This window comes from Aspergillus campestris (assembly GCF_002847485.1).
Source record: "Aspergillus campestris IBT 28561 chromosome Unknown P168scaffold_7, whole genome shotgun sequence".
Classification (NCBI taxonomy): Eukaryota; Fungi; Ascomycota; class Eurotiomycetes; order Eurotiales; family Aspergillaceae; genus Aspergillus; species Aspergillus campestris.
Genome location: NW_020194342.1, coordinates 375,045 through 402,809, shown reverse-complemented (window position 1 = coordinate 402,809; position 27,765 = coordinate 375,045). Strand labels below are relative to the sequence as shown.

The 27,765-nt window shown below is 52.8% G+C and overlaps 11 protein-coding genes and 1 non-coding gene across 12 annotated transcripts; 5 read left to right on the top strand and 7 right to left on the bottom strand.

Annotated features, from left to right (window-relative positions):
* Positions 1 to 307: 307 nt before the first annotated feature.
* On the bottom strand, positions 308 to 2,267 carry P168DRAFT_237220 (uncharacterized protein; the record flags this gene model as incomplete). Its single annotated transcript, XM_024833552.1, has 4 exons — positions 308 to 1,402; positions 1,466 to 1,624; positions 1,699 to 1,964; positions 2,063 to 2,267. The coding sequence occupies 4 exons, from the start codon at positions 2,265 to 2,267 to the stop codon at positions 308 to 310; spliced, it is 1,725 nt and encodes a 574-aa protein (XP_024692177.1).
* Positions 2,268 to 2,604: 337 nt separating this feature from the next.
* Positions 2,605 to 4,168, top strand: P168DRAFT_327642 (pseudouridine synthase PUS4). Its single transcript, XM_024841264.1, has 2 exons — positions 2,605 to 2,802; positions 2,883 to 4,168. The coding sequence occupies exons 1-2, from the start codon at positions 2,730 to 2,732 to the stop codon at positions 4,112 to 4,114; spliced, it is 1,305 nt and encodes a 434-aa protein (XP_024692176.1). The 5' UTR covers positions 2,605 to 2,729; the 3' UTR covers positions 4,115 to 4,168.
* A 693-nt stretch (positions 4,169 to 4,861) lies between these two features.
* On the bottom strand, positions 4,862 to 8,800 carry P168DRAFT_297499 (putative GPI-anchored cell surface glycoprotein; the record flags this gene model as incomplete). The annotated part of the gene is made up of 4 exons (XM_024838181.1): positions 4,862 to 4,893; positions 4,951 to 8,361; positions 8,430 to 8,617; positions 8,727 to 8,800. 4 exons carry the CDS (start codon positions 8,798 to 8,800, stop codon positions 4,862 to 4,864), a joined length of 3,705 nt encoding a protein of 1,234 aa, XP_024692175.1.
* Positions 8,801 to 11,038: 2,238 nt separating this feature from the next.
* P168DRAFT_327639 (SRP9/SRP21 family protein) lies at positions 11,039 to 12,149 on the top strand. The gene is made up of 2 exons (XM_024841263.1): positions 11,039 to 11,242; positions 11,437 to 12,149. Exons 1-2 carry the CDS (start codon positions 11,171 to 11,173, stop codon positions 11,887 to 11,889), a joined length of 525 nt encoding a protein of 174 aa, XP_024692174.1. The 5' UTR covers positions 11,039 to 11,170; the 3' UTR covers positions 11,890 to 12,149.
* A 177-nt stretch (positions 12,150 to 12,326) lies between these two features.
* P168DRAFT_254082 (ribonucleotide-diphosphate reductase subunit RNR2) lies at positions 12,327 to 14,212 on the bottom strand. Its single transcript, XM_024834399.1, has 4 exons — positions 14,061 to 14,212; positions 13,736 to 13,975; positions 13,287 to 13,620; positions 12,327 to 13,228 (listed from the first exon to the last, which is right to left on the bottom strand). The coding sequence occupies exons 1-4, from the start codon at positions 14,088 to 14,090 to the stop codon at positions 12,627 to 12,629; spliced, it is 1,206 nt and encodes a 401-aa protein (XP_024692173.1). The 5' UTR covers positions 14,091 to 14,212; the 3' UTR covers positions 12,327 to 12,626.
* Positions 14,213 to 15,549: 1,337 nt separating this feature from the next.
* P168DRAFT_t106 lies at positions 15,550 to 15,645 on the bottom strand. The gene has a single exon. It is a non-coding gene; the product is annotated as a tRNA-Leu (tRNA).
* A 241-nt stretch (positions 15,646 to 15,886) lies between these two features.
* On the bottom strand, positions 15,887 to 17,618 carry P168DRAFT_327637 (putative mitochondrial oxaloacetate transporter (Oac)). Its single transcript, XM_024841262.1, has 6 exons — positions 17,275 to 17,618; positions 17,140 to 17,214; positions 16,934 to 17,063; positions 16,408 to 16,879; positions 16,208 to 16,353; positions 15,887 to 16,137 (listed from the first exon to the last, which is right to left on the bottom strand). Exons 1-6 carry the CDS (start codon positions 17,289 to 17,291, stop codon positions 16,045 to 16,047), a joined length of 933 nt encoding a protein of 310 aa, XP_024692172.1. The 5' UTR covers positions 17,292 to 17,618; the 3' UTR covers positions 15,887 to 16,044.
* Positions 17,619 to 17,950: 332 nt separating this feature from the next.
* On the top strand, positions 17,951 to 19,196 carry P168DRAFT_237883 (WD-repeat containing protein SWD2; the record flags this gene model as incomplete). The annotated part of the gene is made up of 3 exons (XM_024833579.1): positions 17,951 to 18,079; positions 18,142 to 18,367; positions 18,418 to 19,196. 3 exons carry the CDS (start codon positions 17,951 to 17,953, stop codon positions 19,194 to 19,196), a joined length of 1,134 nt encoding a protein of 377 aa, XP_024692171.1.
* Positions 19,197 to 19,348: 152 nt separating this feature from the next.
* P168DRAFT_297494 (uncharacterized protein) lies at positions 19,349 to 20,986 on the bottom strand (the record flags this gene model as incomplete). The annotated part of the gene is made up of 1 exon (XM_024838180.1): positions 19,349 to 20,986. The coding sequence occupies one exon, from the start codon at positions 20,984 to 20,986 to the stop codon at positions 19,349 to 19,351; it is 1,638 nt and encodes a 545-aa protein (XP_024692170.1).
* Positions 20,987 to 21,616: 630 nt separating this feature from the next.
* Positions 21,617 to 23,494, top strand: P168DRAFT_290738 (phosphotransferase family protein). Its single transcript, XM_024837284.1, has 3 exons — positions 21,617 to 22,045; positions 22,107 to 22,491; positions 22,549 to 23,494. Exons 1-3 carry the CDS (start codon positions 21,638 to 21,640, stop codon positions 23,331 to 23,333), a joined length of 1,578 nt encoding a protein of 525 aa, XP_024692169.1. The 5' UTR covers positions 21,617 to 21,637; the 3' UTR covers positions 23,334 to 23,494.
* Positions 23,495 to 23,732: 238 nt separating this feature from the next.
* P168DRAFT_327634 (putative integral membrane protein (Ptm1)) lies at positions 23,733 to 26,275 on the bottom strand. The gene is made up of 7 exons (XM_024841261.1): positions 25,958 to 26,275; positions 25,696 to 25,893; positions 25,312 to 25,637; positions 25,203 to 25,243; positions 25,078 to 25,152; positions 24,414 to 25,024; positions 23,733 to 24,351 (listed from the first exon to the last, which is right to left on the bottom strand). The coding sequence occupies exons 1-7, from the start codon at positions 26,030 to 26,032 to the stop codon at positions 24,073 to 24,075; spliced, it is 1,605 nt and encodes a 534-aa protein (XP_024692168.1). The 5' UTR covers positions 26,033 to 26,275; the 3' UTR covers positions 23,733 to 24,072.
* Positions 26,276 to 26,356: 81 nt separating this feature from the next.
* On the top strand, positions 26,357 to 27,721 carry P168DRAFT_165697 (uncharacterized protein). The gene is made up of 2 exons (XM_024832867.1): positions 26,357 to 26,581; positions 26,654 to 27,721. The coding sequence occupies exons 1-2, from the start codon at positions 26,496 to 26,498 to the stop codon at positions 27,642 to 27,644; spliced, it is 1,077 nt and encodes a 358-aa protein (XP_024692167.1). The 5' UTR covers positions 26,357 to 26,495; the 3' UTR covers positions 27,645 to 27,721.
* The last annotated feature ends 44 nt before the right edge of the window (positions 27,722 to 27,765 follow it).

The following is a 27,765-nucleotide window of genomic DNA, read 5'->3' as shown; positions in this document are numbered from 1 at the left end:
TCCCATGTTGGATGTGAGCGTCGCTTGGGCCGGGGGTTTCTCGTGATGCACCCCTCCTGGCGGCAGTCGACTCCCCGATAGAAGTCTTTTTTGAAGCGAAGGCGAATTCATGTAGTGTTGGTCGGGGTGGAAATTTCTGTTCGTTGCGATCAAGCGCCATCCTCAAGCGTACGTTCTGATGTATCAGGCACGTGGTGGGAATAGTAGAAGCTGGTAGACCTCGATCCGACGCCGTGCACAGCCATGGCAATCGAACTCGCAGTAAAGTGCCAACCGTCAATTGTTGAACATAAGGAGCCCACCACCATCATACCTCGCTCGCTCCATTTTCCAAAAACGCCATGGCGTCTGCGGTTCCCATCTCCCGAATCCGACTGAGAAGGTTGTCGACGGGAAGACCAATGTTGAGTTGTTGCTCAGCAAAGACCAGGTCCAGCTTGGCCTTGGTGTCGTCGGCGTGCCCCAATGAATGGTCGTCGATCACCTTCTGACTCCGTTTCAAGCTGGCCTTGGAGACCATCTTTCCGCAGCCCGGCACTTGACACGCCCATGTGTCGGATGGCAGATCATCGAGACCGTGAGTGGAGTCCAGGTCGGAAGGCTCCTGGTCAGCGACAGAGACTGAGGTGTTCCGGCTCTGCAAGGTCTCCTGGAGCGGTGTTTTGAGGATCGGGGTGGACCCCGAGTCGGAGAGAAACGAGCGGGTCCGTTTCGCTCTGGTTGATAACGGATCACGCACGAGGTCATGGCCACGGACCTTGCTTGGCGTCTCGAATTCGTCCATGGCGTCTGCGTTGTCGTCGGAAAGATATTCCGGATCAACTCCGATGCTCCGTGCTCGCTTGCCCGACTTTTTGATGGCGATTGAGCCCTTGGGCCTGAGCACCGACTTACGGACCCGCGGTCTTTGCAGCTGATCACTGTCTTCGTTTTCGCTATCCTCTCCGGATGAACCATCTTCGTTCAATGTGCGAGGTTGTAATGGGGTGAAAGTAATGTTCGTCGAGGCGTTCTCTTTAGCCAGGGCCTTGAGTTCTCGGTAGATGACCTTCCGCGACCAGTCGAAAGTCGACGTTTTCGCCTCGTCCATTAACTCGAGGACGACATCGGCTCTTGACGCGAGGAGCTCTCGGGCATACTCGACATCCTCCACCTCATACCGGTCAACCAGGGTGGAAGTAAGAAGCTCCAGAGTCAACTGGCGCCTCGCCAAATAGCCCGCTTCCTTCAAGTCTAGCACGACCTGGTATATTGTATTGGCCTGGTCTCTCGAAGCTGCAGTGGGGTCTGGCGAACTGGGTCTCGTCTCTCTCGGCTGCTCAGGAGTAGAATGTTCTTCCGCGTCGGTGTCAGCATCCCCCTCCTTCTGCTCGTACTCAGCCTTGAGCTGCTCGTAGTCCTCCTAGAGACAATTAGAGACTGGACCTCAATAGCAAGAGACAGAGGTATGGGCCGAGATACATACCGGGAACTTTTCGCAAAGGTGCTCAAAGATATTCGTTTGCGTCCACGGGATATCCTCCTCCCTCTTCAGCATCCGCGACAGGAGAAACTGGCGATGCTTGTAGAACACTTCAACCGAGTCATCTGCATCCTCACAAATACCATGCGTGTGGATAATATACTGTTGTCGAGAAAAACAAAATAAGTAAGGCGCGTGATCCACGGGACGGACGTTCGCGACACGATAACACTCACCTCCTCACACAAGTCTTCCACAGTAGGATTAAGGGTCCTCCGCTTGCGCCGCTTCGGCTGATGCTTATCGGCAAGGAAATACAATAGATCGATAGCCTCTACCACGTCATTGAACATGGGTCGGTATCCCCTCGCAGGGGAGATGGAGAACCACCCCGCGCGGCCGGCGACCCAGAACCCGACCTCGCCATCGCTGTGTTGACCGTAGGCGTAGTGGGTCACGTTTTCGAGCACAATGCGTTTCGTTAGGTAGTCTTCGTCGATGACTGCGAGGAGAAAAAGTCGTCAGTCGAGGAGGTTTCGGTTGGGATATAGGTAGGGGTATAGAGGGGCGGGTGGGTGTTATGATGATGATGATGCATACCCAGAGACTCTTGCTCCTCCTCGACCTCGTCCAGACAGCCGGTTACCTGGACGGGGTTATCCGGGGAGGCAGCCAGAAGATTGGCATAGCGCGATTTCCCAGGAAGTAGGATTCGGACCTCGGACAGACTGAACTCTTCCCAGTCGTTCTCGTCCGTGAGAGACGGATCTCGGGGTTTCAGGACATTATCTTCTCGCGATGTCATGTCTCCGGGGGCAGCATGATGCCGCGGTAGACAAGCAAGGTGGATTTGGGGGATACTGTGAGGGACACAGTAGGGAGATTGAAGGGAACAGATGAAGGTGGGAGGGCTTGTCAGAAAGTAAAAGCAGGCAACAAAGAGAGAAAGAAAGGAAGGAGAATGAGGTCAATGATGGATCATTGGATTGATAGTATGTATTAATACCGGACCTGGCATTACCCAGATACACCCCTGTATGCCCGCCAACTTCCGCATAATTACACCCGCCGAACCATACGGTAATCCAGCCCTGTCTGGACCGTCTGAAATGCTTCATTTTTTCCTTTCCTCTCTCCGCGCTCGTCGATCGGAACCTTCGCATTCACTCGTCGCACTTGATTTGTGTATTATTTTTAGGAGGTCTGAATCGCTGCGATCCCCTCCATCCATCAATCCTTCCAGAAAGATCTCCCCTCCCCACAACCGATGGGTCTCAAACACGGCTTGAATCTCTTCCGTAAAACCATGTCTGGAGAAAAGATCTACGAAGGCGTTTTCGGTCAGTCTCACTTCTTCTTTCTAAAGAAGCAAGAAAGTCCCTTGCACCCCCGAACTCCACTAACAATAATACAATAACAGCCGTCCACAAACCCCAAGGCGTCACCTCCGCCGACGTAATCCGCACCCTCCAACACCACTTCAACCCCTCAGAGACCTTCCGCCCATGGCTCGAAACCGAGCGCGCCCGCCGCAACCGCGAAAGCCAATTCCAGCGCCGCCGGCGCCGCACACAGCGTCTGGACGTGAAGATCGGCCACGGCGGCACGCTGGACCCGCTCGCGACAGGCGTGCTCGTCACGGGCGTCGGCAAGGGCACGAAGAATCTGAACGATTTCCTCGGCTGCACCAAGTCCTACGAGACGGTTGTGCTGTTCGGTGCGGAGACGGACACTTACGATAAGCTGGGGAAGGTTGTGCGCCGTGCGCCGTATGAGCATATCACGCGTGAGGCGGTCGAGGCTGCGCTGGAGCAGTTCCGTGGGAAAATCATGCAGCGGCCGCCTATCTTTTCGGCGCTGAAGGTGCAGGGGAAGAAGCTTTATGAGTATGCGCGTGAGGGCAAGGCGCCGCCTATTGAGATTAAGGAGCGGCCTATTGAGGTGTCGGACTTGCGTGTGCTGGAGTGGTATGCCCCCGGCACGCACGACTACCAGTGGCCTGCGGAGGAGGCTCCCGAGGAGGAGAAGGCTGTTGCGGAGAAGCTGCTGGATGCGCAGCCGACTGGATCGTCGACTGTCGAGGGCAGTGCCGAGAGCAAGGCGGAAGAGCAGGAGGGAGCGTCGTCGACGAAGCGGAAATCGCCGCCCCCTGCTGGTGACGAAGGCAGCGAGCCCGGGAAGAAGCAGAAGGTGTCTGCGGAAGGCGACGCTGTCCCTACTCAGACGGAGGAGTCATCCTCCTCTCCCTCCAAGACTGCTCCTGCCACCGACGCGCCGGAGTCCACTCCCGCAGAGGAGACGAAGGCGGAGGAGAAAGCGGAGAAGAAAGAGGGCGAGGAAGAGAAGAAGGAAAAGCCCACACCTCCCCAGCCAGCAGCCGTCAAAATCACCATGACAGTCTCATCCGGATTCTACGTCCGCTCGCTGGCGCACGACCTCGGCAAAGCCCTCGGCAGCTGCGGCCTCATGAGCGCGCTCATCCGCACCCGCCAGGCGGATTTCGAACTCGAGGAGGACAAGATCCTCGAGTATAAGGATTTGGAGGCCGGGGAGGAGGTTTGGGGTCCGAAGGTGCAGCGGTTTTTGGAACAGTGGGAGGAGAAGAGGGTTGCGGGGTTGAAGAAGGGTAGTCGGTCGCCTTCGCCTTCTTAGGTTTGTGTGAGATTATCTTTATCTTGATTGATAGATATTGGGGGAAGGAATGGCAGAATACACTTATATTATGTTATACGAGTTGTAGACTAAGACTGATTCAAGCTCGACTATCTTGCACCACATGCGAAAGCTGGTAAATTTTTTGAAATGGGTTCAAATTGGCTACAAGTACATCGAATGTTCTATCCCGCATCTCGCAGTCGCGCATGATCCTCTAGACAGCGGGGAATCTATGAACAAAAACAAGAAAACGCGCTATGCAACCTCTAGTCCAATCGACGCAAAGGCAGAAAACAATCAATCACACTACGCCCAAAGAACCTCAAGGAACGAAGGGGGTGACAAGGAAAAGAACAATACAGGCTGACGAGGCCCGTTCCACCTACTGACCGGATGTCCTTGCGTCGAACAAATAGCTGTGGACCGCCAGGTCTTCATCATAAGATCATACATCTCATCAAGCGACCAAGGGGACACAGGAACATTTACTGGATTGAAAGGAAAGATATGAAGGCTGGTGGACAGCCAGTGAAGAAACAAGAAGAATGGTTTTTAAGAGGGGGTATACCGCTGAAAACAGAACAAGGAGATTGAGGGAATGAATGGAGGTTGAAGAGTAAGGAAATTCGCATGGATATGCATGTTCAACCACCCGAAGAGAAGTGCCAGTTATGTTTCACAGCAAGGAGAGAATAAAAGGAAGGAAGAAAGGTAACAAGAAATGGGAAAGATGCTATATGACAGTTATCGATGGGCGCTGTGGGCATCGATCAGTGCTACAGATTGTTAGTGACCGTGACCCATGACCGACCATGACGCAAGACATGACTTACTTTGGAGTACAGAGGCTTGTCCTTGCCGCGATTCGCACGCACATTGGAGAGTGCGGCCATCCAGGAAATCGAGGATGATGCTGTTGGGGAGTTCCTGTTCGTCTTCATCGGGGAGGCAAGGCGTTCGGAGCTCGCTCAGGTGATACCGCTTGACTGCGATACGGCTGGTCGAGTCGCTGACACCGGGCCCAAGGACTAAAGATCCGTCACCCTCGACGCGGACGTATCGTCGTTTCCAGAGAAGGGTGCCGGGGAATTGGACATTGAGCTCGCCAATTTCAACTGCCTGGGCATTGCCCGCCGGTGCGGCTGGCTTCTCGGGGCTTTTGTTTTCGGCGGGGATGTTCTGTTCTTTCACCGGGGGACTTTTCCGGGAACTTGTCGTCATGGACGACATGCGGCGCAGGAGGCGGGACGTGCGAGACTCCTTCTTGTTATCCTCGGGGGAAGAAGCAATGTCACTGGGAGATTTCGAGCCAAGTGGGCTCTCGTTCTTGGGGCCGGGAGAGACAGACAAGCGGCTCTCGGAACGTGGCATAGGTGCAGGAATAGCATGAGGGCCGGAGCCGGCAGAGGAAGTCGACATGCTGCGCACCTCCGAGTGGTTGCCTGTCAAATCCTGGGAGAGAGGGGTCTCGGGAGCCTCGGAAATCTCGGGAGCCTTAGGGGCTTCGGGGGCCTTGGGAACCTCAGGAGCCTCGCCGGTGTCATGCTCGACGGTCAACGGGCTGGCCTGGAGGTTTAACCCGCTCAGGCCAGAGGGTTCCACGACCGACTCGCGACGAGACTCGGTAGGACTCCGGACGATCCGGGCAGTCACGGACACCGAGCTGGTGCGCCTCGTTGTAGGCCTGGTACTGGCCTGGGACCCGCGGCGGGCCACGCTGGAGGCTCGGGAGAACGCATCAGAGCCATTCGGGGGGCCCGATGGCAAGTCCAGAGGGCCACCCAAGGATACAGAGGCCCGCTTACGGAGTTTGTCCAAGGAGGGGGGCGCGACAGGCGGAGCCCAGGGCTGACCGAAGCCCGGCGAGGGTTTATGGCTCGAAAGTTTTTCCAAGGCCTTGATGCGCTGGGAGATTCCCGAGGATAGGTTGACTTTTTTGGCCGTTAGAACGGGGCCGGATGGACCGTCCACTTCGGTGGAAGGACTCGACACGGATCTGTTCGCGGTCGCCGCAAGCGCGTCACCAGATTGATGATCAACTGCGCTTGGGTTTGTCACGGCCCGCGAAGTCTTCCACGCGTCAGGGGCTGTCCTGGCATTGTTACCGTTGGGGTAGCCCGGCGACAGCGGAGACTTGCCGACCGAGATGGGCTTGGCCTCTTCGACCGTCGCGGACGTCAATTCTTCCATGAATGAATCGTCCGACAAAAGATTGTCGTCGTCAGAATATTCCGGGGTCGGTACCTGGATCGGCTCGAGGAAGGGCTTCGGTTTATCTTGTCGGGTGACGGCCGGTTGCTCCACGTTCGAATTTTCAGGGGTTAGCTCATGCTCCGGCTCGCCGGCGGGAGACGCGATCACTGATGAAGAATCGGGGACAGGGGTCGGCTGTGGATCGGGGGATGGAGAGGTGGGGACAGGGACGTCTTGTGGGCGAACTGATTCGGCCGGCTTGATGATTATTTCCGCCTCTCGTTCACCAGGAACAAGAGGCTTTGCGGTGGGTGGTGGGGAGGAAGGGACGGTAATTTCCTTCTCTGGGGGGTTTTGGGGCTTCTTTTCAGGTGGGACGTTGATGAGCACGCTAGGCGAGACGGGGCCACTTTTAGTTTGATTGTCAACGGAGACGGCCAAGGCCTCCTCCTCGACAACCTCCGTTTCAGTCTCCGGGCGAATTTGGGCGGTCTGACGTTGTTCCAACGCCTCCAAAGCAGCACTACGGTCAATCAGGATTCTCGACCGTGGAGTAGGGAATGAGGTGATGAGAGGTTCATCGCCAGCGAATTCGGAATCCGTGGTTTCACCGTCCGATTCAGGCTCTGAAGAATCCGCCGACATGTGCTCCTCTGCCACACTGTCGAGCCCGGCTGGACGCTCAACTGGACGCTCAACTGGTTGTTCAACTGGTTGTTCAACTGGGCGCTCGATTGGCTGCTCCGCCGGTCGCTCGATTGCTGGCTCGGCTGTCCCCCCAGCCGACTCAGGGGTAACGGATATCTGAACCCTTGACAGTGGTTCCTTGCTGGACTCCGACACGCCGATTCGCTTCTGATCCTTCCGATCGAGCTGCTCGCGGGCGTTTTCCTTATCCTCAGTGCTGCTGCCATTCACCTGCGGTTCCGACCCCCGACCCTCCTGGACTCGACTATTCTTCCCTTCCGCCGCCCGCTTTTCCATCTGAGCCTTCCGCATCTGAACAGCCTTCATCAGACGCTCCCGCTCGTGCGATGTCCCGGCCGATGATAGTGCACTTAGAGACTTGGCGCCGGGCGAGAGCTTAGACCTCGGGATAGACATGGAAAATGGAGGAACTGCCAGTGGGGGAACTGGGGGAGCTTTCCCACCAGACATGGTCGCCGAGGTGCTGCCTTGGGAACGGGGACGAGCGGGAATCGGATTCGCTTTTCGGAAGGAGGATGACCGCATACCGGTCGGTAGTGATGCAACGGGTCGCTGTTCCACGCGACGAGGCGTATTCCCTGCAGTCCGTGGCCGTCCACTGCTGCCCACTGACGGTCGGGGCCCCAGTTTGACTTTGGGCATGGTAGGGGTGCCGGCCCGATCCAGGTCTTGAAACGCCGGTCTCGCGGACTGCGTGGACATGCGCGACTGTGATGATGGGTGAGGCAGGTCCTCTCGGGCATGAGCGGACGAGCTCGGCCGTTCGGAAATGGACGCCGAGGAGGATTGGTTGTTCACGTAGGCATTCGGACCATTCGTAGCTGACATCGCTGGGGGTTGAAAACTTCTTGACGAACCTGGTCGGTCTGGAGTAATTGTGGAATGTGCAGTCGAGTCTCCATGGACCATGTCGGAGCCGCGAGTCCCAGGCCGCGACGGTGCTAATGAAGGTGGCCGCGACGCTGTTGGAGCCGTGGGTGCGGGCGCCGCCGGTTGTTCGCTGCCGGATGGCTCCTGCGTGCTCGATGCACCATGCGCCGAGGGCGTTACTGTAGCGTCGGAAAGTGTACTGAAGGTTCTCTGGTGTATACTACTGCCTGCATCATAGGTCGATGCCACGTCTCTATCGCTGGGACTCTCCTCTGCATCCTCGGCGATCTTCATCAACTTCCGGCGGCGAAGAGAACCCGAGGACGAAGAAGTCATGGAGTCCGTGGCGGTGTGGAGGAGGCAAGTAGACGACAACGAGCTTTCACTGAGTCCCGACGCGCTTGAAAAGGAAAAGACCGCATCGTGGGGCGAGAATCTGTCCAAGACCGATTGAAACTGAACCGTGGTCCGGGCTGAAAGAAGTTCAAGATCATGGTCAGTGGACTACATCAGGGATTAGTGCGGAGCAAGCTGGGCGCACCTTTGACGAGGCGGGAAACATCGTCGGGCAGATAGCTGAGTACCACCTTCCTCCGTCGATATTGCAAGACACCGTAAAGCGGGGAGTTCTCCTCGAACGCATCGATCGCATTCCGTACGTCGGGCACCCCGCCCGTTCCCCGATCGAAGAGAGCCACCTCATCTCTTGACACGTATTTGAGAAGGAACCTATATACCAAATTGGACACATTAGCTCGTGCATCGGGTAGGTAGTATGGATGGAGCGACTCCAATCGAACCACCCGGCAATACGATGGAGACGGAACACGCGACTTACCACCCCCCCGCTTCTTGTAGGGCAGTCTGATAGGCTTCGTTGACAGCGGGATTATCTAGCCCATTGAGAGACATGATAGGAACCGCATCAGAGGCAAAGGCCCTGGACGGAAGAGACTTGCAAGTCAATCAGACGGGTTGAGTCGGTGTAGGCGCGGGCGATGATGACCACCCGATCCAAAAAGGCGCGAAAAAGGAAAAAGGAAAAAGGAAAAAGAAAAGGGAAAAGAAAAGAAGAGGGGGGAGAGGAAAGTCTTAACGAAAGACAGAATATAAAGCGCGCGAACACTTGGATGAGAGATCGAGTGTTCTAGCCAGGCAAAAGGTATGATTTGGAATGGTGGGCAGAGAAACAACAGAGTCCCTCTCCAGACACCAAGATCTTCCCCAGGCCGGACACTAACACACAAGATCAAGGATCATATGAAGGGGACGAGATGCGACAATGGTGTCTGTCGCGAACCTCTCAGGAGTTCAGGGGCCCTTCTTAGTGGATGGTTCGGGGCCTCCACTTTTAATTTTTGGCGATAGGGAAGTTCGGATGGTCTCCACGTTTCTTGGCCCGATGTTGAACCCCTCCTCAACCACGGGTAATGATCGGCCGGTTTAGCGATTCAGTGAGATTGATGGGGAGAAACATCGAGCTGAAGTTAAGAGAGGGGTAGGAGGATATCAGTATTCAAATGAAGGGACAGCAGGTTGTGAGTTGAAACGATTTTTCGTGAGCGACAAAGCGCACAACTAAACGGACGGACAAGGCGCCAAATGATGCAATTCCAGTCTAAACAAGGGAGATCCGAAAAGAGATAGTTGGAAAAAAGAGGCAGAAGGGGTAAAAAAAGACGGAAAGAGCCACAAGAAAGAAAGAAAAAGGCAAACTCTGACCAGTTCTATGAGGAACGAAGAAATCTAGATAGAGAGAATGGACGATCGGAGATTGAGGGAGTTCGAGTGATGGATCTCCACTAGAACCACTTGGGTATAGTCTGTCCGTTTACCGTACCGTACCTGGAGGCTTTGTGGTTCCTGGATTATTGGTTCGCATTATATGTATCAGATCAATAAGGTATGCCTTCTGGTGGGTGGAGTATATCTTTACAGTGTCTAATGTCTATTATTACCAACTCAGCCAAGTATCAAAGCTTGCGCCATCACATACCACGGTAGGACCCCCATGTTGGTTCCTTCATGTGGGAGTCAAGTAGTCTGTTTCAGGAGGAACGCCGGTTCGAATATACCCAGTCAGTGCTCGGTACCGGATTGGATACGACTTGGCTGGTCAGATCTTGGGTAAGGACGAACTGACTGTGTTGATAGAAAAAGTCTGATTGAGGAGATATCGAACGTACCCTCCTATTCATCCGTATACTGAGGTGGCCTCCTACCTAGTAGACTCCATCATCACAATCAGTTGTTCTCTGGAACTTCGGAACATTGCGATCCTTCTCGCTTCGGTCGACGGAGTAAGATAGGTCCCCGCGGTTAGGGGTATTGGCGCGGACAGTTGCGCTGGAAGATCGGCCCTTTATTACCCGCAACGGATGGCTCATGGACCACCTTCTCGACGGAACTAATGGAGGCCGCTTATGATACTATTTCCATCGTCTAATAAGACAGGGGTTTTCTAGAAACGAGAAAGGGTTCTCCTTGGAACGGTCAGGGTCTCTGGGTTTCTAACTCCGTTGGGGGTGGAGAACGCTGATAGTTCCTGGGTTTGGTGAAGCACGGACACAGTCTTCATATGAGTCTTGCGCTATTGGTAGGGTTGGATTGAGATGCGCGTGTCTTTACTCTGTCTGGAGCTGTTCCAAGATGAGAGAACTGTTTAACTGAGCTTAGCTCTGGTGGCCTCATGCTTCTTCTGAGTGTCTGTACGTCCACAACGAAAGGGTGCCACCTATCCTAGGTGTAGACTCATAAGTCAGAGACTCTCTAAAATCATATAGTCAAATTACCTACCGACAAGAGACAGTGGAAAGAAATTCCAGAAAACCGCAAAGAAAGTGGTGTATGTGGATATGGATTGGGCTGGACTAAGAAGGGTAGGATATAGAGAAGTCAGGTGATCACGCACTAACCTTTGAATTATTCTTGTCGTAGAATTTAATATTGTCCAGCATTATCAAGCACAATAAACCATACAATCATATCCTGTCTAATGAGAACGAACAGTCAATAATCGACATCCTGGGATAGCCAAAGTACACCGTAGCTGGGCAGTATATAACATCCGCTCCCACGCCAAGACCACCAGCCGAGTCGACCTCCGACTTGACACTCACAGCTCCCGCACTCCACCTCCGTCACTCCATACACCACCTATTGTTGACCTCCCACGACTTCTGCATTTCCTGTTCTCGCCTGGACTGCCACCCAGGTCATTCATCCAACAATATTTATACTCTCATCCCGTCCCGACAACACGAGACAAAAGCACCACACAAGATGCCACTACTCCCCACCTCGCACGCCTACCTGGAACAGTCTGCGCTGTTACTTCAGGCATATCCGGACACGGTACGTTTGAACAGATAGGAATAAGGAATTATCTACATACCCAATTCCAATAAAGTCTATCCCCCTTCCAAAAGAGAAAGACACCAAGCATGAAAGGACACAATATCCAAAAGAGGAAGAAGACAAGAAACAAATTTCAATTTCAATCTCAAAAAAAGTCTCAATGCAACATAACTAACAATCACCACCAACAGACCCGCATAACAACAAAATACAACTTCCCCTCAACACGCCCCTCCAACTCCTCCCGGAAACAAAAATCCAAGCCCGCCTCCACGTCCGCCCCCACCACCACCACAGAAACCACCCCGCAAGCACCACCCACCACACCCCTCGCCTACCTCACCCTCAAAACCTACAACCCCACCACCGGAATCTGCCTCAAGTACCGCACCAACAAAGCCGCCGAAGTTGGCCGTCTGATCACAAGTCTGGGCAAGCTGGCTGCCGGCGCCAGCGTCGCCGAGCTGGGCCTGTCGAATCCCGTGCCTGCTGCGCCTGCCGCGGCTGATGTGGAGATGGCGGATGCGCCTGAGGATACCAGTGCGGGTGCGTCGACGCCTGTTGTTCCCGCTGCGCCTGCGAAGGGGGATGCTGGTGGGAAGGGAGGGAAAGGGAAGAAGAAGGGTGGGAAGGGGAGGAGGTGAGATGGATGGATGAATGGACGGTGTGGTGTGGATGTGCGTGCATGGCTGTGTTGTTGGTGAGTACGTTTGCTGGGGTTCGTCTAGACTCAAGTCTATAGGGGATCTTGCTTCCCACGGACGGCGGGGGTAGGGCGGTTGCTTTACTTCCCGTCCTTCCTTTCTTATATACGTATTATCGGTCTGAAGTAGGGGGGGTGGGAAATATGGGCGATTTAGGATACGACAGGTGGATGGATCACAACTACGCAGTCATGAATAATTGATACGATACCCGATCATGCGGCGACTATCTTCACTCATAGGCACGGCGAGCGTTGACCCTCGTTTTGATAAGATCCATTGCTTTAGCGTTCCTCGGCATCTTGCGTCGAGATACCCATATTGCAGGGAATGGCACTACGACTCTTCATACAATCTAAAGATCAAAACATAATTATCCAATCAATGTACACCATAGTATTTTAGATGCAGTCGACTGCCCATCCGGCGATAGCTAGACAGGACTCCCACCATACATCGAACAAAGAAATTACCGCCTTTCCAACGCCGGTCCCATGCGTATACCTCAGAGTAGCTTCATCAATCACTTAAAGCAGACAACAAAAAAAGAAAGAAAGGGAAAGGAAAAAAAAAACAACAAGAGGGGAATGTAAAACAAAAACAGAAAAGTCAAACAGTGGGCTCGTATAAAATGGCTGCTGCTGAACAAGCAGCCGGGTATATGTGGGGAGAGTGGTCTAGAAATCATCGTCAAAGCTAAGACCGGCGGAGGTCTTGCTTTCCACCTTCTCGGTGTCCTTCTTGGCGCTGGCCATGACACCGGCCTTCTGGTAGTCACCCACCCGCTTCTCGAAGAAGTTGGTCTTGCCGGCCAGAGAGATCGACTCCATGAAGTCGAAGGGGTTGGTGGCGTTGAAGTACTTCTTGTTGCCGAGAGCCACCAAAAGACGGTCGGCGACGAACTCGATATACTGGCACATCAGGTTGGAGTTCATGCCCAGCAGGGCGCACGGAAGGGCATCCGTCAGGAACTCCTTCTCGATCGAGACCGCTTCCACGATGATATCCTCGACAACCTTCTTGCTGGGGCGGTTGTTCAGGTGCGAGAACAGCAAGCAGGCGAAGTCAGTGTGGAGACCCTCGTCACGAGAGATCAGCTCGTTGGAGAAGGTAAGACCCGGCATCAGGCCACGCTTCTTCAGCCAGAAGATGGAGGCAAAGGAGCCAGAGAAAAAGATGCCTTCAACAGCAGCAAAGGCCACGAGACGCGAGGCAAAGGTGGACTCCGTATCCTGGATCCACCGGATGGCCCAGTCGGCCTTCTTCCTGATGCAAGGGACTTGGATTGATGTTAGTTATCTGTCAATGGGCACATACGAAGGGCTGTGGCAACGTACTGGTATCAATGGCATCGAAAAGATGGGTGCGCTGCTTGGGCTCCTTGATGTATGTGTCGATGAGGAGCGAGTAGGTCTCCGAGTGAATGTTCTCAATCATGATCTGGAATCCGTAGAAGCAGCGAGCCTCGGGGACCTGCACCTCATTGCTGAAGCGCTCCAGCAGGTTCTCGTTGACAATGCCGTCAGACGCGGCAAAGAAAGCCAGAACGTGCGAAATAAAGTAGCGCTCATCGTCGTTCAGGCGGCTGTTCCAATCGTGCAAATCCTTGGAGAGATCGATCTCCTCGGCGGTCCAGAAAGAGGCCTCGGCCTTCTTGTACATTTGCCAGATCTAATTGTTCGGAGGGGATACGCGTTAGCGGACGCGCGAGGATCGAGGGCGGTCAAAACGGGTAAAAAGGAATTTTTCCACTTTACGCGCGACGCGTGATGGACGTGACACTCACCTCATGATACTTGATGGGAAAGAGAACAAAACGGTGAGGGTTCTCCTGGAGCAGAGGCTCAGTGGCCTCCAGCTCCTTAGCAGTCGGGGTGGTCGTGACTGTCTGAGTGGGCTTCTCCACGATCTTGCCGGCAGGCGCGTCGACGCGAGTGGAGGGCGCGTTTTCCTTGCCGGCCGACTCGAAGTTGAGCTTCTTCACAGGAGAGTCGCTCATCTTGAGGTTTTCGAGGGAAGATGCAGCCTATTCAATTGATCGATCATGTTAGCACGTTGTGGGTTTCCAGAGACGCGTCGAGGCCAGTGGCCACAAGCGTGACATCACGTACCTGCTTAGAGGGAGTGACTTGAGCAGACATTGTGAGAGTACTGCAAGGCTATGTAGACTGAACAAGACAACAAGAGGAGCGAAGCAGATACTGTGGCACTCCGGTAATACTGAATTGAAGGAATGGGATGAAGAGAGAAAAGCTACGGGAAGAGAGGGGGGGAAGTGAGGAAGAAATACTTTGCTTCGGACGAGGAGCGTGACGGCTAGCGCGACGGGCTAAGTCACGTCGCACGTGACTTGGCGGACGTGTGGTTGGGGCGATCTTATGTAAGGTACACTATCCGGCCGGTTTTTCTTTGTTGGCGTCGCGTCTCCTCCGTCCACTTCTACACGTCTCTTGTTTTCCTGCCCTCCCCCTTCGCGGCACGAGCCCCCGCCGACCCAGAATTTTGTCTGGATTTGATTAGTCGCTCGCTTTCAGACCACCCGCTCTCAGCTCCATTCGAGCTCTCATCCTCGAAACACAGCTGGAATCCTCGCTCTTCGCTAGGCAGCTGAACCACCCCCCCCCCCCCCCCACATACCGAACTAACCTACCTGGGCAAGGAATTGTATCAATGGTCGCGTTGCCCGTGAATCGGCAAATCTTATCTGATGCGATGCCATCTCGATCGTCGCCCTTCATTTTTGGGCGGTTTTGACACGACATTCGAGAAGACTCACTCGTTCGCCTGGTGCAGTGGAGTGCCCCGCCTAGCCCAGTCCCCCTTTTGTCTTCCACCCCCTTGCTTCATTAGAGTATGCACCTGAATTGCTATGTGACTGATGGCCTCCGCCGGAAAGCATGTAGGCACCATGCCAATGATCCAGACCCAGTCATCCCCACATCAACGGGCTGACGAAAAAGTTGATAATCATTCAGTAAGCCTTGGTAAATCAGGCACGGTTGCAATTATTGGTGGTTTTACGCGTCGGACAGCTTTGTCCCACATCTCGACGCGAGTAGCAACAGCTCCAGGTGGCAGCCTCAGCCCCGGTGATATCCACTACGTAAGACAGTCTATGATTGTCGTTTACACCTGCCTATGGGAATCTCCTGACCCACCAGTGGCGGCGGGGGGTGAAGACATAGTGACTTGATAAAATAGATCCTTGATCATGACGTTAGAAGTGCAAAGACGCGTCTCGCGGCTGGTCTGCGCGCATCAGGACGTGCCGAAGTCGGCCTTGCGTTTGTTGAGGACTTTCCCGTTTGCTAATGATCTGGATCTGTGGGTTTGGCTTGGGATAAGGTACAAGTAGTTAATTATTCATATTAATCTAACATATATTCTAATTTGACTACTGTTATCTGTATGGCATGACCCAGGAATCAGGATAGTATTGCAGGGAATCTCCAGCTGGTCGGCTACCCCAATCAATGGCTGGCGTGCGTTCTCAACCCACATTAGTAAATTGCAAGCCATTCTTACTCATGGCCGACTAAGAAGTAAGAATTTGTCTCTACTACGAAGACAAAAATTAAGTCAAAAAAAACTCAAAAAGATTGACAAGGATGGGATTCGAACCCATGAATCAGAGAAACTAGTGATCAGATTTGAATCAACCTAAAACTAGCGCCTTAACCGCTCGGCCACCTTGCCTAGACTGGTGTGGGGAATCAATCTAATTAATTTCTTGAATAGATGGGATATAGAAAACAATCGACTGTTTTAATACTCATTGAATACTCCGTGTCTTACCACCTCAGTACTCTAATATAGCATGGGATCAGCGATCGCTAATATAAGTACGTTCCTCACTATAAACTTGGCAACTCTCGAGGATACTTTTAGAAAATAATATACTATCACCAATCAATTAAACGCTCCTAGATGCATATGTACAGAAATGTGTAAGATGTAGCATGGTTGGCGGAAATGAATCTATGTATAACCTCACGGCCCAAGCCGACATGCCTCATCTACATAATGACCGAAAAAGCCACATCGGCGTCCCACAGCAAGATTTGTGGTTAATTCTATCGACATGATCTTGCATATTTACAGGTTCGACTTCAACGAGTCGGAGAGGAACCGGTCCTCCGCCCGACGCATAAGCTTGTTCGTTTGCTCAGCCAGACTGAGAGTCAGGATCTGGAAGGGGGTTAGCAATCTGTGGCTGGAATCCAGGTTCTCCAGTTTCCCGGAAATGGACCAAACGTACAGTGTGTGGTAGGATACGGGCCAGATGAGCGAAGTAGCCCTTGTAGAGCGCAAAGATGCCTTCCTTGCGCACGGTCTTGACCAGGCAGTCGAGACCGCTCTTGTAGAGGTTGCCGGTTTGGTTGTACATTCGCGACATAATCGTGTCTTAACCATGATAATTAGCGAAAAGGCACTGCGCTTGCGAAACTAGATACCTACCAGGGGGGTGCATGACACAGCAGACGACAAAGCCGGATGCCGTGCTGCTCGCCAAATGCAGAGCAGGACCGTCTTTCAGATCCATGTGCTTCATCAAGTTTCGCTTCGCGAAAAAGTACGTGGGGAGCTGCACGGAGCTTCCAAAGCCCGTCCGCACCATGGCGGCATTCACACCGCGGTAAAGTCCGCCAAGTCCCTCGGTGGACTTGATCTGTCGCATTCCGTCTAACATGTTTCGATATTTGTGCTGAGTTCCGACGGGAAGGAACGGGGAGTAGGATTGAAGACGCGTCTTCACCAAGAAGAAAGGCGAGCCAAAGGCAGCTCCGATGATGCCGGAGGAGGCACCGGCGAAGACATTGATTGCGAGGGACTGCACCTGGGCATCGTCGTAAACCGCAGTCGTGACGGTTTTGCGCACCGGCTCGTAGAAACCTAAACGGCAACCATTGAGCACCATTTGATATATATACTACCATCCTGTTAGTCCCGATCGAATGTCCAATATCCAGGGTGCGTCACGCACAGCACAGCCAATGCCGCGGAAGAGTCCGCGGGGTCCCTCATTCTGTAGGATGACCTTCACACCGTGAAAGACACCCCGGTATTTCTTCGCCGCTTCGTGCTTCTTTTGTAATTCGCCTTGCAACTGTAACCTGCGCCCCAAACACTATACGTTAGCACACCGACAAGACCATAGACGTAACGAACGCCGACGGAACAAGGCCATACCGAATCTTGACCGTCTCGAAACTATGCGTAACAGTGACAGCTCCACATGCCGCAATACCACCTGCGATGAACGCTCTATAGCAAACTCCACGTTAGCTATCGCGGCGGTGTCAGGGTTGTACACGAGCAACGCACCCTACTGTCGTGGACATCGTGACTCAGATATCAAACGGCCTCCGTTAGCGGAGCGGATAGATCAAGCCCAGCCTATCGCGGGTAGAACAGCGGTCGTCGTGAAGAGGGTTTTGAGAACCAAGCCCGTAGGCGCGCGTAATCACGACTGGAGAGTGCTGTCAAAGATGTTGATTATCAAATCCAGTCCGCGATCGAAACAGAAATAAAGTGTCCAGCTGACGGAGAATGCGACCGGCAATAAATTAATACCAAGTACGCCACTTCTTAATATTTTTTCAAACTCAGTTAGACGGGCGGAGGCGAAGCTTGACCGGTCGCCGATTGGATTCTAACCAGCACGATTGGTTCCCAAAAGATGCTCGATCCAACTTCTCGGCCTGGAGAAAAAGGGCCTGAGGCCGCCGATTCTCGGAGCTCGGCACCGACGGTACCCGCTGGGGCTGGAACATCTATTGTTCCCCGTCCGCTCCGGGCGCGCGCCAAAAAAAGAAGTAGCGGCGGATCGCGGTGTTGCTCAAGCTGAGCAGATGTGGAGAGCTCTACGCCATTGATCTGTCGGAGTTTCTCTTTGAGAGATCTTGTGCACTCCGTACCTCGTGCTGCTGTAGTATGCAGCTTTAGCTCGACCGTCATCGCAGAACAGGTTTCTAGACAGCTTCTCCTTTGAATCGTCAACATGGCGGAAAGCCACCAGCCGACTCCGCAGGTACCTCCAGCGCAGCAGCCACAGCAACAGCAGCAGTCCGCGACTCCTTTGGCGTGCCAGAAAGTGCCGGATATCATTCGAAACTACCGTCCGGTCAAGGTGAGGAGGCAGTTCGTTTCTTCCGCAAACCAATGGTCATTGACGGTTTTGGTCACTTCCAGGCTTTCAAGAACTCCAAGCAGGAACCGTCCAACCATGTGACCTCGCTGGATTTCGACGATCAAGGGGATCACTTAGTGGCCTCAGGCGATGATGACATGATTCAGATATTTGATATCAAGGAGGGAAAGCCCACCAAATCGGTTCCCAGCAAAAAGTATGGGGCGCATTTGGCGAGGTTCACCCACCACTCGCGGCAGGTCCTCCACGCGAGCACCAAGGTCGACGGTAGGCGTGCTGTATTCCCTGTGCTTGTTGACTTTGCTCATACAGTACAGACTCGTTGCGCCTGCTTGATCTTCATAACGAAGGCTATGTGCGATACTTCTCGGGCCATACAGACAAAGTGACTTGTTTGGCGCTATCCCCCGGGAGCGATTCGTTTATCTCGTGCTCCAAGGATGATACCGTTGCACTGTGGGACCTCGGTTCGCGGAATGCCCAGGGAAAGCTGAAAATCGCCACCCCGTACCTGGTCGCGTTTGACCCGTCTGCCTCCGTCATTGCGATTGCGTCCCAGTCAACCTCGTCGATTCTGATGTACGACTTCCGCAACTACGACAAGTCCCCCTTCTCCACCTTCGATCTCGCACCTTACGAAGAAAAATACACTCCGTCCACGCGCGGACGAGCGTGGACGCGGCTGGAGTTTTCCAATGACGGGAAGTTCTTGATTGTGGGGACGGACTATCATGGCCATTTCCTCCTTGACGCCTTCGAGGGGGTCATGAAAGCGTTCTTGGTTGGCAAGAACGGGTCCCCTGGGCGCGCTGCACCGGTGTCAACGACGGGAAAGCCCCTCGGTCAGGGCGATGTATGCTTCACCCCCGACGGACGATACGCGGTTGGAGGCTCTGGCGACAGCCCGGACGTTCTGGTTTGGGACACGCAGCAAGCCCCGGAACCGAACAACTATCTGCAGCCGATGACCAGGTTACCCCACCGGGGCCGGACTGCCCTCATCGAATCGAATCCCCGATATAACATGCTTGCTAGCGCCGATAAGGACGTTGTCTTCTGGCTCCCAGAAGAAAATGCGAAGCCGTCCGAGAAATAATAGAAGTCATTAGAATGGCCACAACGGTGGCTCGCGGGCTTCTCTCGAAGTGTGGAACGTCCGTTTTTATTTCTGCATCTGGTCTGGATCGACTTGCCAGGGACCACTGGCACTGCGTTTACCATGCTTGCGGAATAACGAGAGCGCAAGACTTAGTTTTTGCGGTCCTTTTCCTTGCCAACCAGACTCCGAGCTGTTTCACAAACCCACACCAAAGGTCCCTCCAACTCCTCATCATTATCCCTGTGCGCCTCGATTATGGCTTCGATTTGTTTGACAACAGTGCGGTTACTGGATATGGTAACCGTCCCAGTTACCCATCCATACATGAACACGCTATAGTTGATATCCGACAATATTTCTGTTATCTTGTGTGATATCGGGGGAAGACTGCCCTGTGCAATGGCCGCCTCGATGGCAGGACCGGCGTCCACAGGTCTAATCGGCAGTTTCCACTGCGGCGGTATTTCAAAATCCGACAGCTCCTGGAATTTCTGGATGAGGGATTGGCGATCGCAGCCTCCATATGGGCCATCACCCATCAAGATTTCCGTGCGTCGTTTTTCGGTGTCGGTCCCGATGATGCTTACAATCTCGCGCATCCGCTTCATCGCTTCCTCCGTGCACACCATCTCGTGTCCATCCATTGCCGGCCAGAGTTCCGTCGGCAGCAAGGGCCTCTCCCTCTCGACTTCGAGTTGCCGAAGGATGGCTCGGTGGAAGTTGTTGGAAAGATGGATGTCTTTGAAGTGCGACAGATCCGACACGGCAGCGAGCAGCAGCGTGCAGTCCACGTTGAGCGTTGGGGTGAATCGTTTGAACGGCGTGGGCAGAAGGTGGCGCAAGTCCTCGGGTGTCGTTCCTGGCTGTCCTCCAGGACAGGGACCAAGGACGCTCGGCCCACAGTCTATCTCAACACCATAGCTTCGTATTAGTTTCAGAAGGTCGTCAATCTCAGAGCTTCTGCCTTTCTCCAGCTTTGGAACTACTAGACGTAGCCGTGGGTGTCTATACTGCACCCGCGTCGCATTAGCCGCCTTTCTCATATCACTCGCCAACTTGACGAGCTCAATCTCATCATCCTCATCCTCACTCTCATCCCCATCCCCATCCCCCTCATGATTCCGTAACACCGTCCTCCCCACCCCATCCTCCCCATCAGACCCCTCCTCCGAATCCCCCTCCCACCCCTTCTTCGCCATCTCAAACAAAAGCCTCGACTCCGAAACCGTAGAAACCTTCACCCACTCCTCCCCATCATCAGCCACAATATCCACATACACACTCCTCCGCTTATCCAGATCCGGCCGCTTGCGCCCATCCTCACCTCCATCCACCACCATCCGCCCCCCATCCTTCTCCCAATAAAACCTCTTCCCAAACGCCACCAGCCCCGAACAAGACCGTCTCGCAACAGTCCACACAGCCTCGTAGAACGGCAGATTCGACGACCGCAGCGAGTGCATCACCCGCCGCTCTACATCGCTCGCCCCGTCTGCGCCGCCGTCGTCAGTAGCAGCAGCTGCTGCTGCGGCGGTTTCAAGCTGTCTGCCCAGCTTCTCCAGTGTCTTTAGCTCAGACGCGACGCTCGATCGGAGGGTCCGCGCTTCGACGACTTGCGGGTTGCGTTGGGTTTGTAGGAGGAGGGACTGGAAAGTGTCTATTTCGGCGATGAGGTGGTGGCTTCGGGATATGAGGGACATTGCGAGTGACTGGCTTGTTTCGGGGGTTGTTGCTGGGGTTGAGGGGGTGGTGTCGGCTTCTTGCGCTGGGGTGTTGGTGTGTGCCATTGTGCCGTTGTAGAGAATCTTGTTCTTTTTTGGAGGGAGATGTTGAAGTGATAGGATAGCTTCATGTGTGTCGCTGTATATGTATATAATTCTTGTTGCGCTGGTCGCAGGGTTAACGACACTAGAATTGAATTATATATAGCGGGGGAGTCTCAAAAGCAGTGAGAAGCAAGTGTTGTGAGTCATTAGCGGAGTGCAAATCTATACCGATATAAAAACATTAGGTATCCACAGAATTGAATCGAATGTTCTTGAAGAGAGAAGCAGACAGACAGGCAGGTACTGGGTAAGGCTGACAGCCTTGAAAAGTGGAAATGTTTATCGTGGGGCAGATGGACCCGCGGCGGTTTCCATACCTACTCCGTACTACTACTACTACTACTATTACTACTACTACTTCATTTTCTTGATATCAATGTATATATCATTATTACAAATGTTTGGACTACAAATATCAGTAGGTTATAATACTCGAAAAGTATTGAGATTAAGTTCTGGAAAAGAAGCAAATTATCTCCACTTCTATAAGATATCAGTCACAATATACAGGGGCTCAAAGTGACGTAGTACGTTGCTCGAACGCGTCCCATAACAACGAGCACAACACTTCGCAACTCCAACGCATGCATGCTTGATCGATCCAGGAGCCAAATGCGTGTAGTCCATCGATTTTGTCAATTTCTTAGAGACACATCAATAACAGCCGTGGCTTCAAGATGGGGTCAGGGAATCGTTCGTGATCGACGACTTTCTACAGGCGCCACGCCGGCCGAGGCCAATGACCATTTCTTTCGGTACACGTCTGGCCGGTGGTTGTATGATGAGCAACTGCAACTCGAGAACCGATATGTCGAATTCAACATCCAAGCTCTCAGGCACACCGCTGCGCACGTACTCGGCAGTCGGTGTATCGAAATGAGCAAAGTACCAGAGGGCTTTTACAACAAAGTTCTATCACTGAAAATGGAGGATGGCAGGGAGGTACTAGCGAGGATTCCAAACCCAAATGCTGGCAATCCCAAGCATATAGTAGCCAGTGAAGTTGCAACGCTTGATTTTGTGGGTAACCCCGAAGGCTCCCCCCTTGTTCAATCCCCAGTCTGACTGACATATGATTTAGGCGCGCAACGTTCTTCATATCCCTGCTCCTAAAGTTTTGGCGTGGAGTTCACCATCGTTGCCACAGAACCCGATTGGCCCCGAATATATGCTTATGGAAAAGGTCCAGGGATGCCAATTAAGCGAGGTTTGGGATAATATGTCGGAAGCGCAACGCTTCGGTCTCATAAAAAGCTTGGTTAACATTGAGCGGAAACTGGCAAGCACAGAGTTTGCGGCCTATGGCAGCCTTTACTATAAGGATACACATCCACATGGTAGGAATATCATCGACAGGGATGCTGCTATGGATGATGAGGTCATCTCCAAATTTGAACTTGGTCCGACAACTGAGAGGTCTTTCTGGGAAGATGAAAAGAAGGAATTAGACCTTGATCGAGGGTCTTGTATGTCACCCTGAGAACAGTCTCTGCATCCACGTCACTAACTAATAGCTACCTAAGGGAACTCTGCTCAAGAGTATCTCTCAGCTGTTGCAAAACGAGAGATCGCCATAATCCGAAGCCCATGTTCTAGGAAGACCAAGGGCAATCCAATATCTTCGAGAATAATATCCTCACGCCCTGACATACATGTGCAACATCTTGAACAGTTTCTCGCTGTGCTGGCATACATCCTTCCACCCGAGGAGCTGTCCCGTCCTGTGCTTCTGCACCATGATCTTCATGCAGGTAACATATTCGTTGACCACGCGGATCCGACGAAGATATCGGGAATCATAGACTGGCAAACAGCCCATACCGCTCCCCTATTCATGCAAGCAAAGTTCCCATCGATCATTGAATGTCACGATGCTTATCCATGGGGGGCAGTCCAGCCTAGCCTGCCAAACGACTATGACAACCTACCAGAATCAGAGAGGACGCTGGCCAGCGAGCAATTGGACAGGGTAAGGTTGAAGAAATATTACGAGCTGGCTTCGAGAAAATTCAACCCACTGCTTGTCAAGGCGATGGATTTCATGAGAAGGGATGAAGACCCCACCACTTTCATATTCCACATCGTCGGGCGTTCTTCACTGGATGGGCCCATCCCGATCAAAGAAATCTTAATCCAGGTATACGAGAAATGGGACCAAATCATGCGGCGAAACGGCCTAGATATTCCGTGCCCGATTTCATTCTCAGAGGACGAGATCAAGGCAACCAGGCAGCTAGTGCAAACATGGGCTGAATTATATGCCGAATTTGATAGACTGCGCCTGGAAAATACGGGCAAGGATGGCTGAGTCTCACATGGCGAGTACGAGGAGTCTCTACGGAGGTGGGAAAATAAGAAAGCAGATCTAGATATCCTCCAACAGCGATTAGGAGAACTGGTTTAAGACGCATGTGCGACACTCGTCTTCTTCGCAGTGCGCTCTTTGAATCTACCATAATAACATAGTAGTAGACCTTTCAGGTCATCATGATTACTTTGAAATAAAAATCCATCCTATATGCAATTTGAGTACTCCTGTTCACGCATATGAGCAAGAGATGTTTTATATGGTTATTGGTAATTGTGGCTCTGGGTAATCAGGTTAACCTGGCACTAAAGGACCTACATAATATAGCCAGCATGAGGCTTGTTTAAATTGCGCCGTTGAAATGTAGCGCGTGTTGGGGCCTTTTTGCAAAAGTATCGAGTCATTTGATCAAAAATAATGAATAAATATTCAGGGAATATAGAACAGCAAAATGAATACCATCTCCACAAGCTACACGAACGAAGAAGGAAGCAAAGAATTGAAAGTGAGAAGAAGACAGGTTCAGAACAGAACACCGGCCAACGCCATGACATACATGTCCGCCAGGTAGAGCAGTGGCAGCGTCGGAACAGGCCAACAAGTCCAGTTGTATCCAAATGAGCCGACAGGTAAGGGTATGTCCACCCTCGATATCAGTACACAGTGGCGCACAGGATGCACCACTAATCATCGCGACTCAAGAAGCCCCCACCCCCACAGTTAGGATGCCACCTTACGCTTAGTCCTTGCCCGTGAGTCGCTTTCTTTCGCTCGAATTGCGCGGGGACTCATCGTCATCGGACCACTTGTCGCCATCCTCTCCGACGGCGAAGATGGTCTCACCATCGAGGGACTCGCGCTGGCGGGGGGCAGATGGAACGGGCTTAGGAGGAATAGGGGACAGGTCGCGACGGTGTCCCGAGCCATAGTGGCTCTCCAAGCCACCCATAGGTCCTTCCTCCTCGTCCAAACCGCTGCCGAGGGACCGGATCTCAAATCCGTCATCGTCTTGGGCAAGCTGTAGACCACGTTAGCACAAAATATTCGACCCAAACTGATTCTAAGGTGGTGGAAGCGTACCTCGTCACTCATGGCGAATCGTCGGTTGTTCGCGGTAGGTCGCCACAGGTAGGCCACAAATGCAATGTCGAAGAGATACACGATGTTGAGCCAGCCGTCCAGGACGAACCAACGGGTCTTCCAGTGGTCCGGGACGAAGCTGGCGTCACTGCGGCCAGCGAAGGAGATCGAGTTGAGGAAGAAGAAACCAAAGATCACAATGATGCTGCCCAAAATGCACCACCACAGTTTCTTGTACATCATAGCCTTGGTCTTCTGCTTTCGGTCCACCAGATCCTTCATGGTCGCATTCAACGAGTTCAGCGTCCACACGTAGAAAGCCGTCAAGGTACCGGCGAGCGGAAGCACAATCAGAAGGACAAGAGGGCCCGCACTATCTGGCGTGATGGACAGACTTGCAACGGCGTAGATGACGGCAAAGACGAAGTGAGCGATGGCGAGGACGCGGACATAGACCATCGTCCGGCCCAGGGAGGGTTTCACGACACCGTAGCCCATGCAGACGATGAGGAGTAGGAAGAACGAAAAGGAGTTCCGTCCAGCGTTGAGAACAGCGACAATCACCATTAGTGCCTTGGCCCCCATATTCAAACCATTCTGGTTTTGGAACTCTGGAGGGGGTCAGCGGCGAACGGACATAGGATGAGAGTTACATTGGACTTACCGTAGAAGCCCCAGGTCATCAATTGTTCGATAATCAAAAAGACGACAATGGCGGTAATATAGTTTTGCACCGGCACTGTTAATTGTTAGCAACGGGATCGGAAGACCATAGACGAGCACACCTACAGATATCATGTCGGTTCTGCACATATAGGAAGGCCCAGAAACTATTTCAAGTCAGTAAATCACTAAAAACATCACAGATCCGCTTCATCTCCCCGGATAGGATACTCACATCCCAATAACCGCGTACACGATCGTCAGGCCCCCATAAAAGGGTAGCTTTGCAATCTGCGCAGCTGGGAGTTCACCATAGGCATTTCTGAATTCCACCACCGCTTTGTAGTCCTGCGGCGAGTAACCATACGTGCTCACACAGTAGAAACCCGTCTTTTTGACCGGGTAGTTGATGGCGGCCGGGTTCTTGAGGTGGACAGCCTTGGTGATAATAGGAAATTTCGAGGCGTCAGTGGCGTTGGCCGCAAGTATGAAGGACCCTATTTGGTCTTCCGTGCAGTATTGCGCTTCCACACTCTTTTCGTCGCAAATGGTCTCTCTCTCCTAGAACACGTGTCAGAAGATCTCATCGCCGACAGTTGTTCCAAGGAAGCCTGCCTACATCGCTATCGTCGGATATGGGGCGTCCGATCAGAGCCTCATCACTCCATTCAAAGATCACCAAGCTAACCAGGGGATCCTTATCACCAACATCGGCGGCTGGGGCGAATTTCGTCAAAATGAACGGGTCGACTTCACCGCCCCATGCTTTGCGACTATACATTCCCGAGCATCGCTGCCGGTGGGTTTCGTCCTGCGTCTATAAGGCAACAGCGTACCTGTTAGTATGAAGCCGATGAGCTGGGATTCCAAGGAGGGCGCACCAATTCCACTTCGTTCGCAAGCGTCCGTCCTGCCAGTAAGGCAGCGAGGCCTAGGGTCTGAAACCAGCCCTTCATTGCTGCTGATCAATAGGAGATAGCCAGACAGTGGTCGTAATAGGTAGGGTCCGGAGGTGAGGTTGATTTACGGATCGTACCTCATAAAGAGGGAGAGCGAAAAGGAGGGAGATCAGAGAAGTAGAATAAAGCGCCGTATCAAAGAAACCCAATCCACGTGGGAGACTAGCGATTAGTTGGCCGTTCCCCTAAACTTATAAGGATCTTGACTGGGGTAAGAATAAATCAGGACGGGAAAGCTCAATAGGAACTGGAAGTCAAGATGAAGCGTGGCTGCGAACCGGGGAAGCCGCGTGTAGTAATGGAGGGATCCCGCCTTATCTAATACGGCCCGCTGTCACCGCCCAGGCACCAGGAAATGATTTTCTTTTCTTTTCTGCCTGCTCTCTGGTATAATTTTGTATAGACTTGAGTAAATCTTTTGCAGCTTGTGCTCGCTTTTATCTTTGAAGATTCTTTTAAGATGCCTCAAAAGGAGCTTGTGGACCCGTGCTCCGATTGTCGTGAGTTTGAGTCTATCTTGACCCAGCGCAATCGTCGTCTATGCCAGTCTGTCAACCCCGTTCATCACCCCACTTTCGAGAAAGATAGACTTGCTGACCACGTCATATTTTGATACAGAGACTGTTATAGACGCGCGGTAAGCCTCAAAGTGCTGAGGCGCACGGAAAACTATCGGCTCCGTAAACATCCTTTCCCCAGGACCGGACCGTTGAACCTCGCTTTCCCACTCTCCTACGGCCTTTCTTCAACCGTTTTGCTGCATATGTTACATGACCAACTGGACGCCCAGCTTGCGAAACCACGCGGACCTCCGGGATATACGCTACATGTGCTGATTATCGAACCATCGACTATCTGTCCTTCGAGCCCGTCGCACGAGGAAGGCTTTGAAGCGGCGCAAAAATGCTTTCCTCATTTCTCTTTCACCCGGGTTTCCTTCCACGATATCTTTGAATTCGTCCCCGACATCTTGGAGACGATGTCCCAATTCGCTGGAAGTTTTTTCGTCGACAACCCATCTCTGTCGAATCAAGAACGACTGGCCGCTTTTCGCGCTTCCATCTCAACGGCTACCTCCCGAGCCGACGTGGACTACATTCTGATGAACAGACTTGTTGTCGCCTTCGCAAAGAAAATGGACTGCCGGGCAGTCCTGTGGGGCGACTCGGACAGTAAGCTTGCGGCAAAGACCCTGGCAAATGTTGCTAAAGGCCGGGGTTCGTCGGTGACCTGGCAGGTGTCCGACGGCATGTCCCCGTTTGGCCTAGAATTCAGCTTCCCGCTGCGGGACCTGTTCACCACAGAACTCCAGAACTACGCCACTTTCTTCCCAGAGCTGTCTAAGATTATAATTCGGGATGAACCGCCCTCGGAAAATACGCTGACCAAGAATCTATCTATTGACGAACTGATGATGCGTTATGTCCAGACGCAGGGCGAGAAATACCCCGGTGTCATGCTAAACGTGACGCGAACAGCGGCCAAATTGGATCCCTCCCAAGCGCCTACGACAGCGCAATGTTCTTTTTGTGGAAGCGCAGTGTCAGAATCTGATGGAGAGAGTGGATTCTGTTACGGCTGTATTCGGTCTAGACCCGAGTCAAGGTGATGGTCCAATAAAAGAAAAGTCCAAATGTCTTATTGTCATGCACGCGGTCATCCATCTTAAAAGGAAACCAAAAATTACAAGGAAGATGGCAAAAACTAGCAAAGATCACCAACAAAAAAAG

Coding starts and splice junctions, on each gene's coding strand:
- P168DRAFT_327639 (XM_024841263.1), top strand. CDS start 11,171: ATGCCACTACTCCCCACCTCGCACGCCTACCTGGAACAGTCTGCGCTG. Junction 11,243..11,436: donor TTCAGGCATATCCGGACACG/GTACGTTTGAAC, acceptor CACCACCAACAG/ACCCGCATAACAACAAAATA.
- P168DRAFT_327642 (XM_024841264.1), top strand. CDS start 2,730: ATGGGTCTCAAACACGGCTTGAATCTCTTCCGTAAAACCATGTCTGGA. Junction 2,803..2,882: donor GATCTACGAAGGCGTTTTCG/GTCAGTCTCACT, acceptor ATACAATAACAG/CCGTCCACAAACCCCAAGGC.
- P168DRAFT_290738 (XM_024837284.1), top strand. CDS start 21,638: ATGCGTGTAGTCCATCGATTTTGTCAATTTCTTAGAGACACATCAATA. Junction 22,046..22,106: donor AAGTTGCAACGCTTGATTTT/GTGGGTAACCCC, acceptor CATATGATTTAG/GCGCGCAACGTTCTTCATAT. Junction 22,492..22,548: donor AGACCTTGATCGAGGGTCTT/GTATGTCACCCT, acceptor TAGCTACCTAAG/GGAACTCTGCTCAAGAGTAT.
- P168DRAFT_327634 (XM_024841261.1), bottom strand. CDS start 26,032: ATGAAGGGCTGGTTTCAGACCCTAGGCCTCGCTGCCTTACTGGCAGGA. Junction 25,638..25,695: donor CCATATCCGACGATAGCGAT/GTAGGCAGGCTT, acceptor CACGTGTTCTAG/GAGAGAGAGACCATTTGCGA. Junction 24,352..24,413: donor GATTCGCCATGAGTGACGAG/GTACGCTTCCAC, acceptor CGTGGTCTACAG/CTTGCCCAAGACGATGACGG.
- P168DRAFT_327637 (XM_024841262.1), bottom strand. Junction 16,880..16,933: donor TCCGCGGCATTGGCTGTGCT/GTGCGTGACGCA, acceptor ACAGGATGGTAG/TATATATATCAAATGGTGCT. Junction 16,354..16,407: donor CTGTGTCATGCACCCCCCTG/GTAGGTATCTAG, acceptor ATCATGGTTAAG/ACACGATTATGTCGCGAATG.
- P168DRAFT_254082 (XM_024834399.1), bottom strand. CDS start 14,090: ATGTCTGCTCAAGTCACTCCCTCTAAGCAG. Junction 13,976..14,060: donor AAGTCACTCCCTCTAAGCAG/GTACGTGATGTC, acceptor TCAATTGAATAG/GCTGCATCTTCCCTCGAAAA. Junction 13,621..13,735: donor TTCCCATCAAGTATCATGAG/GTGAGTGTCACG, acceptor CCGAACAATTAG/ATCTGGCAAATGTACAAGAA.
- P168DRAFT_165697 (XM_024832867.1), top strand. CDS start 26,496: ATGCCTCAAAAGGAGCTTGTGGACCCGTGCTCCGATTGTCGTGAGTTT. Junction 26,582..26,653: donor CGCAATCGTCGTCTATGCCA/GTCTGTCAACCC, acceptor ATTTTGATACAG/AGACTGTTATAGACGCGCGG.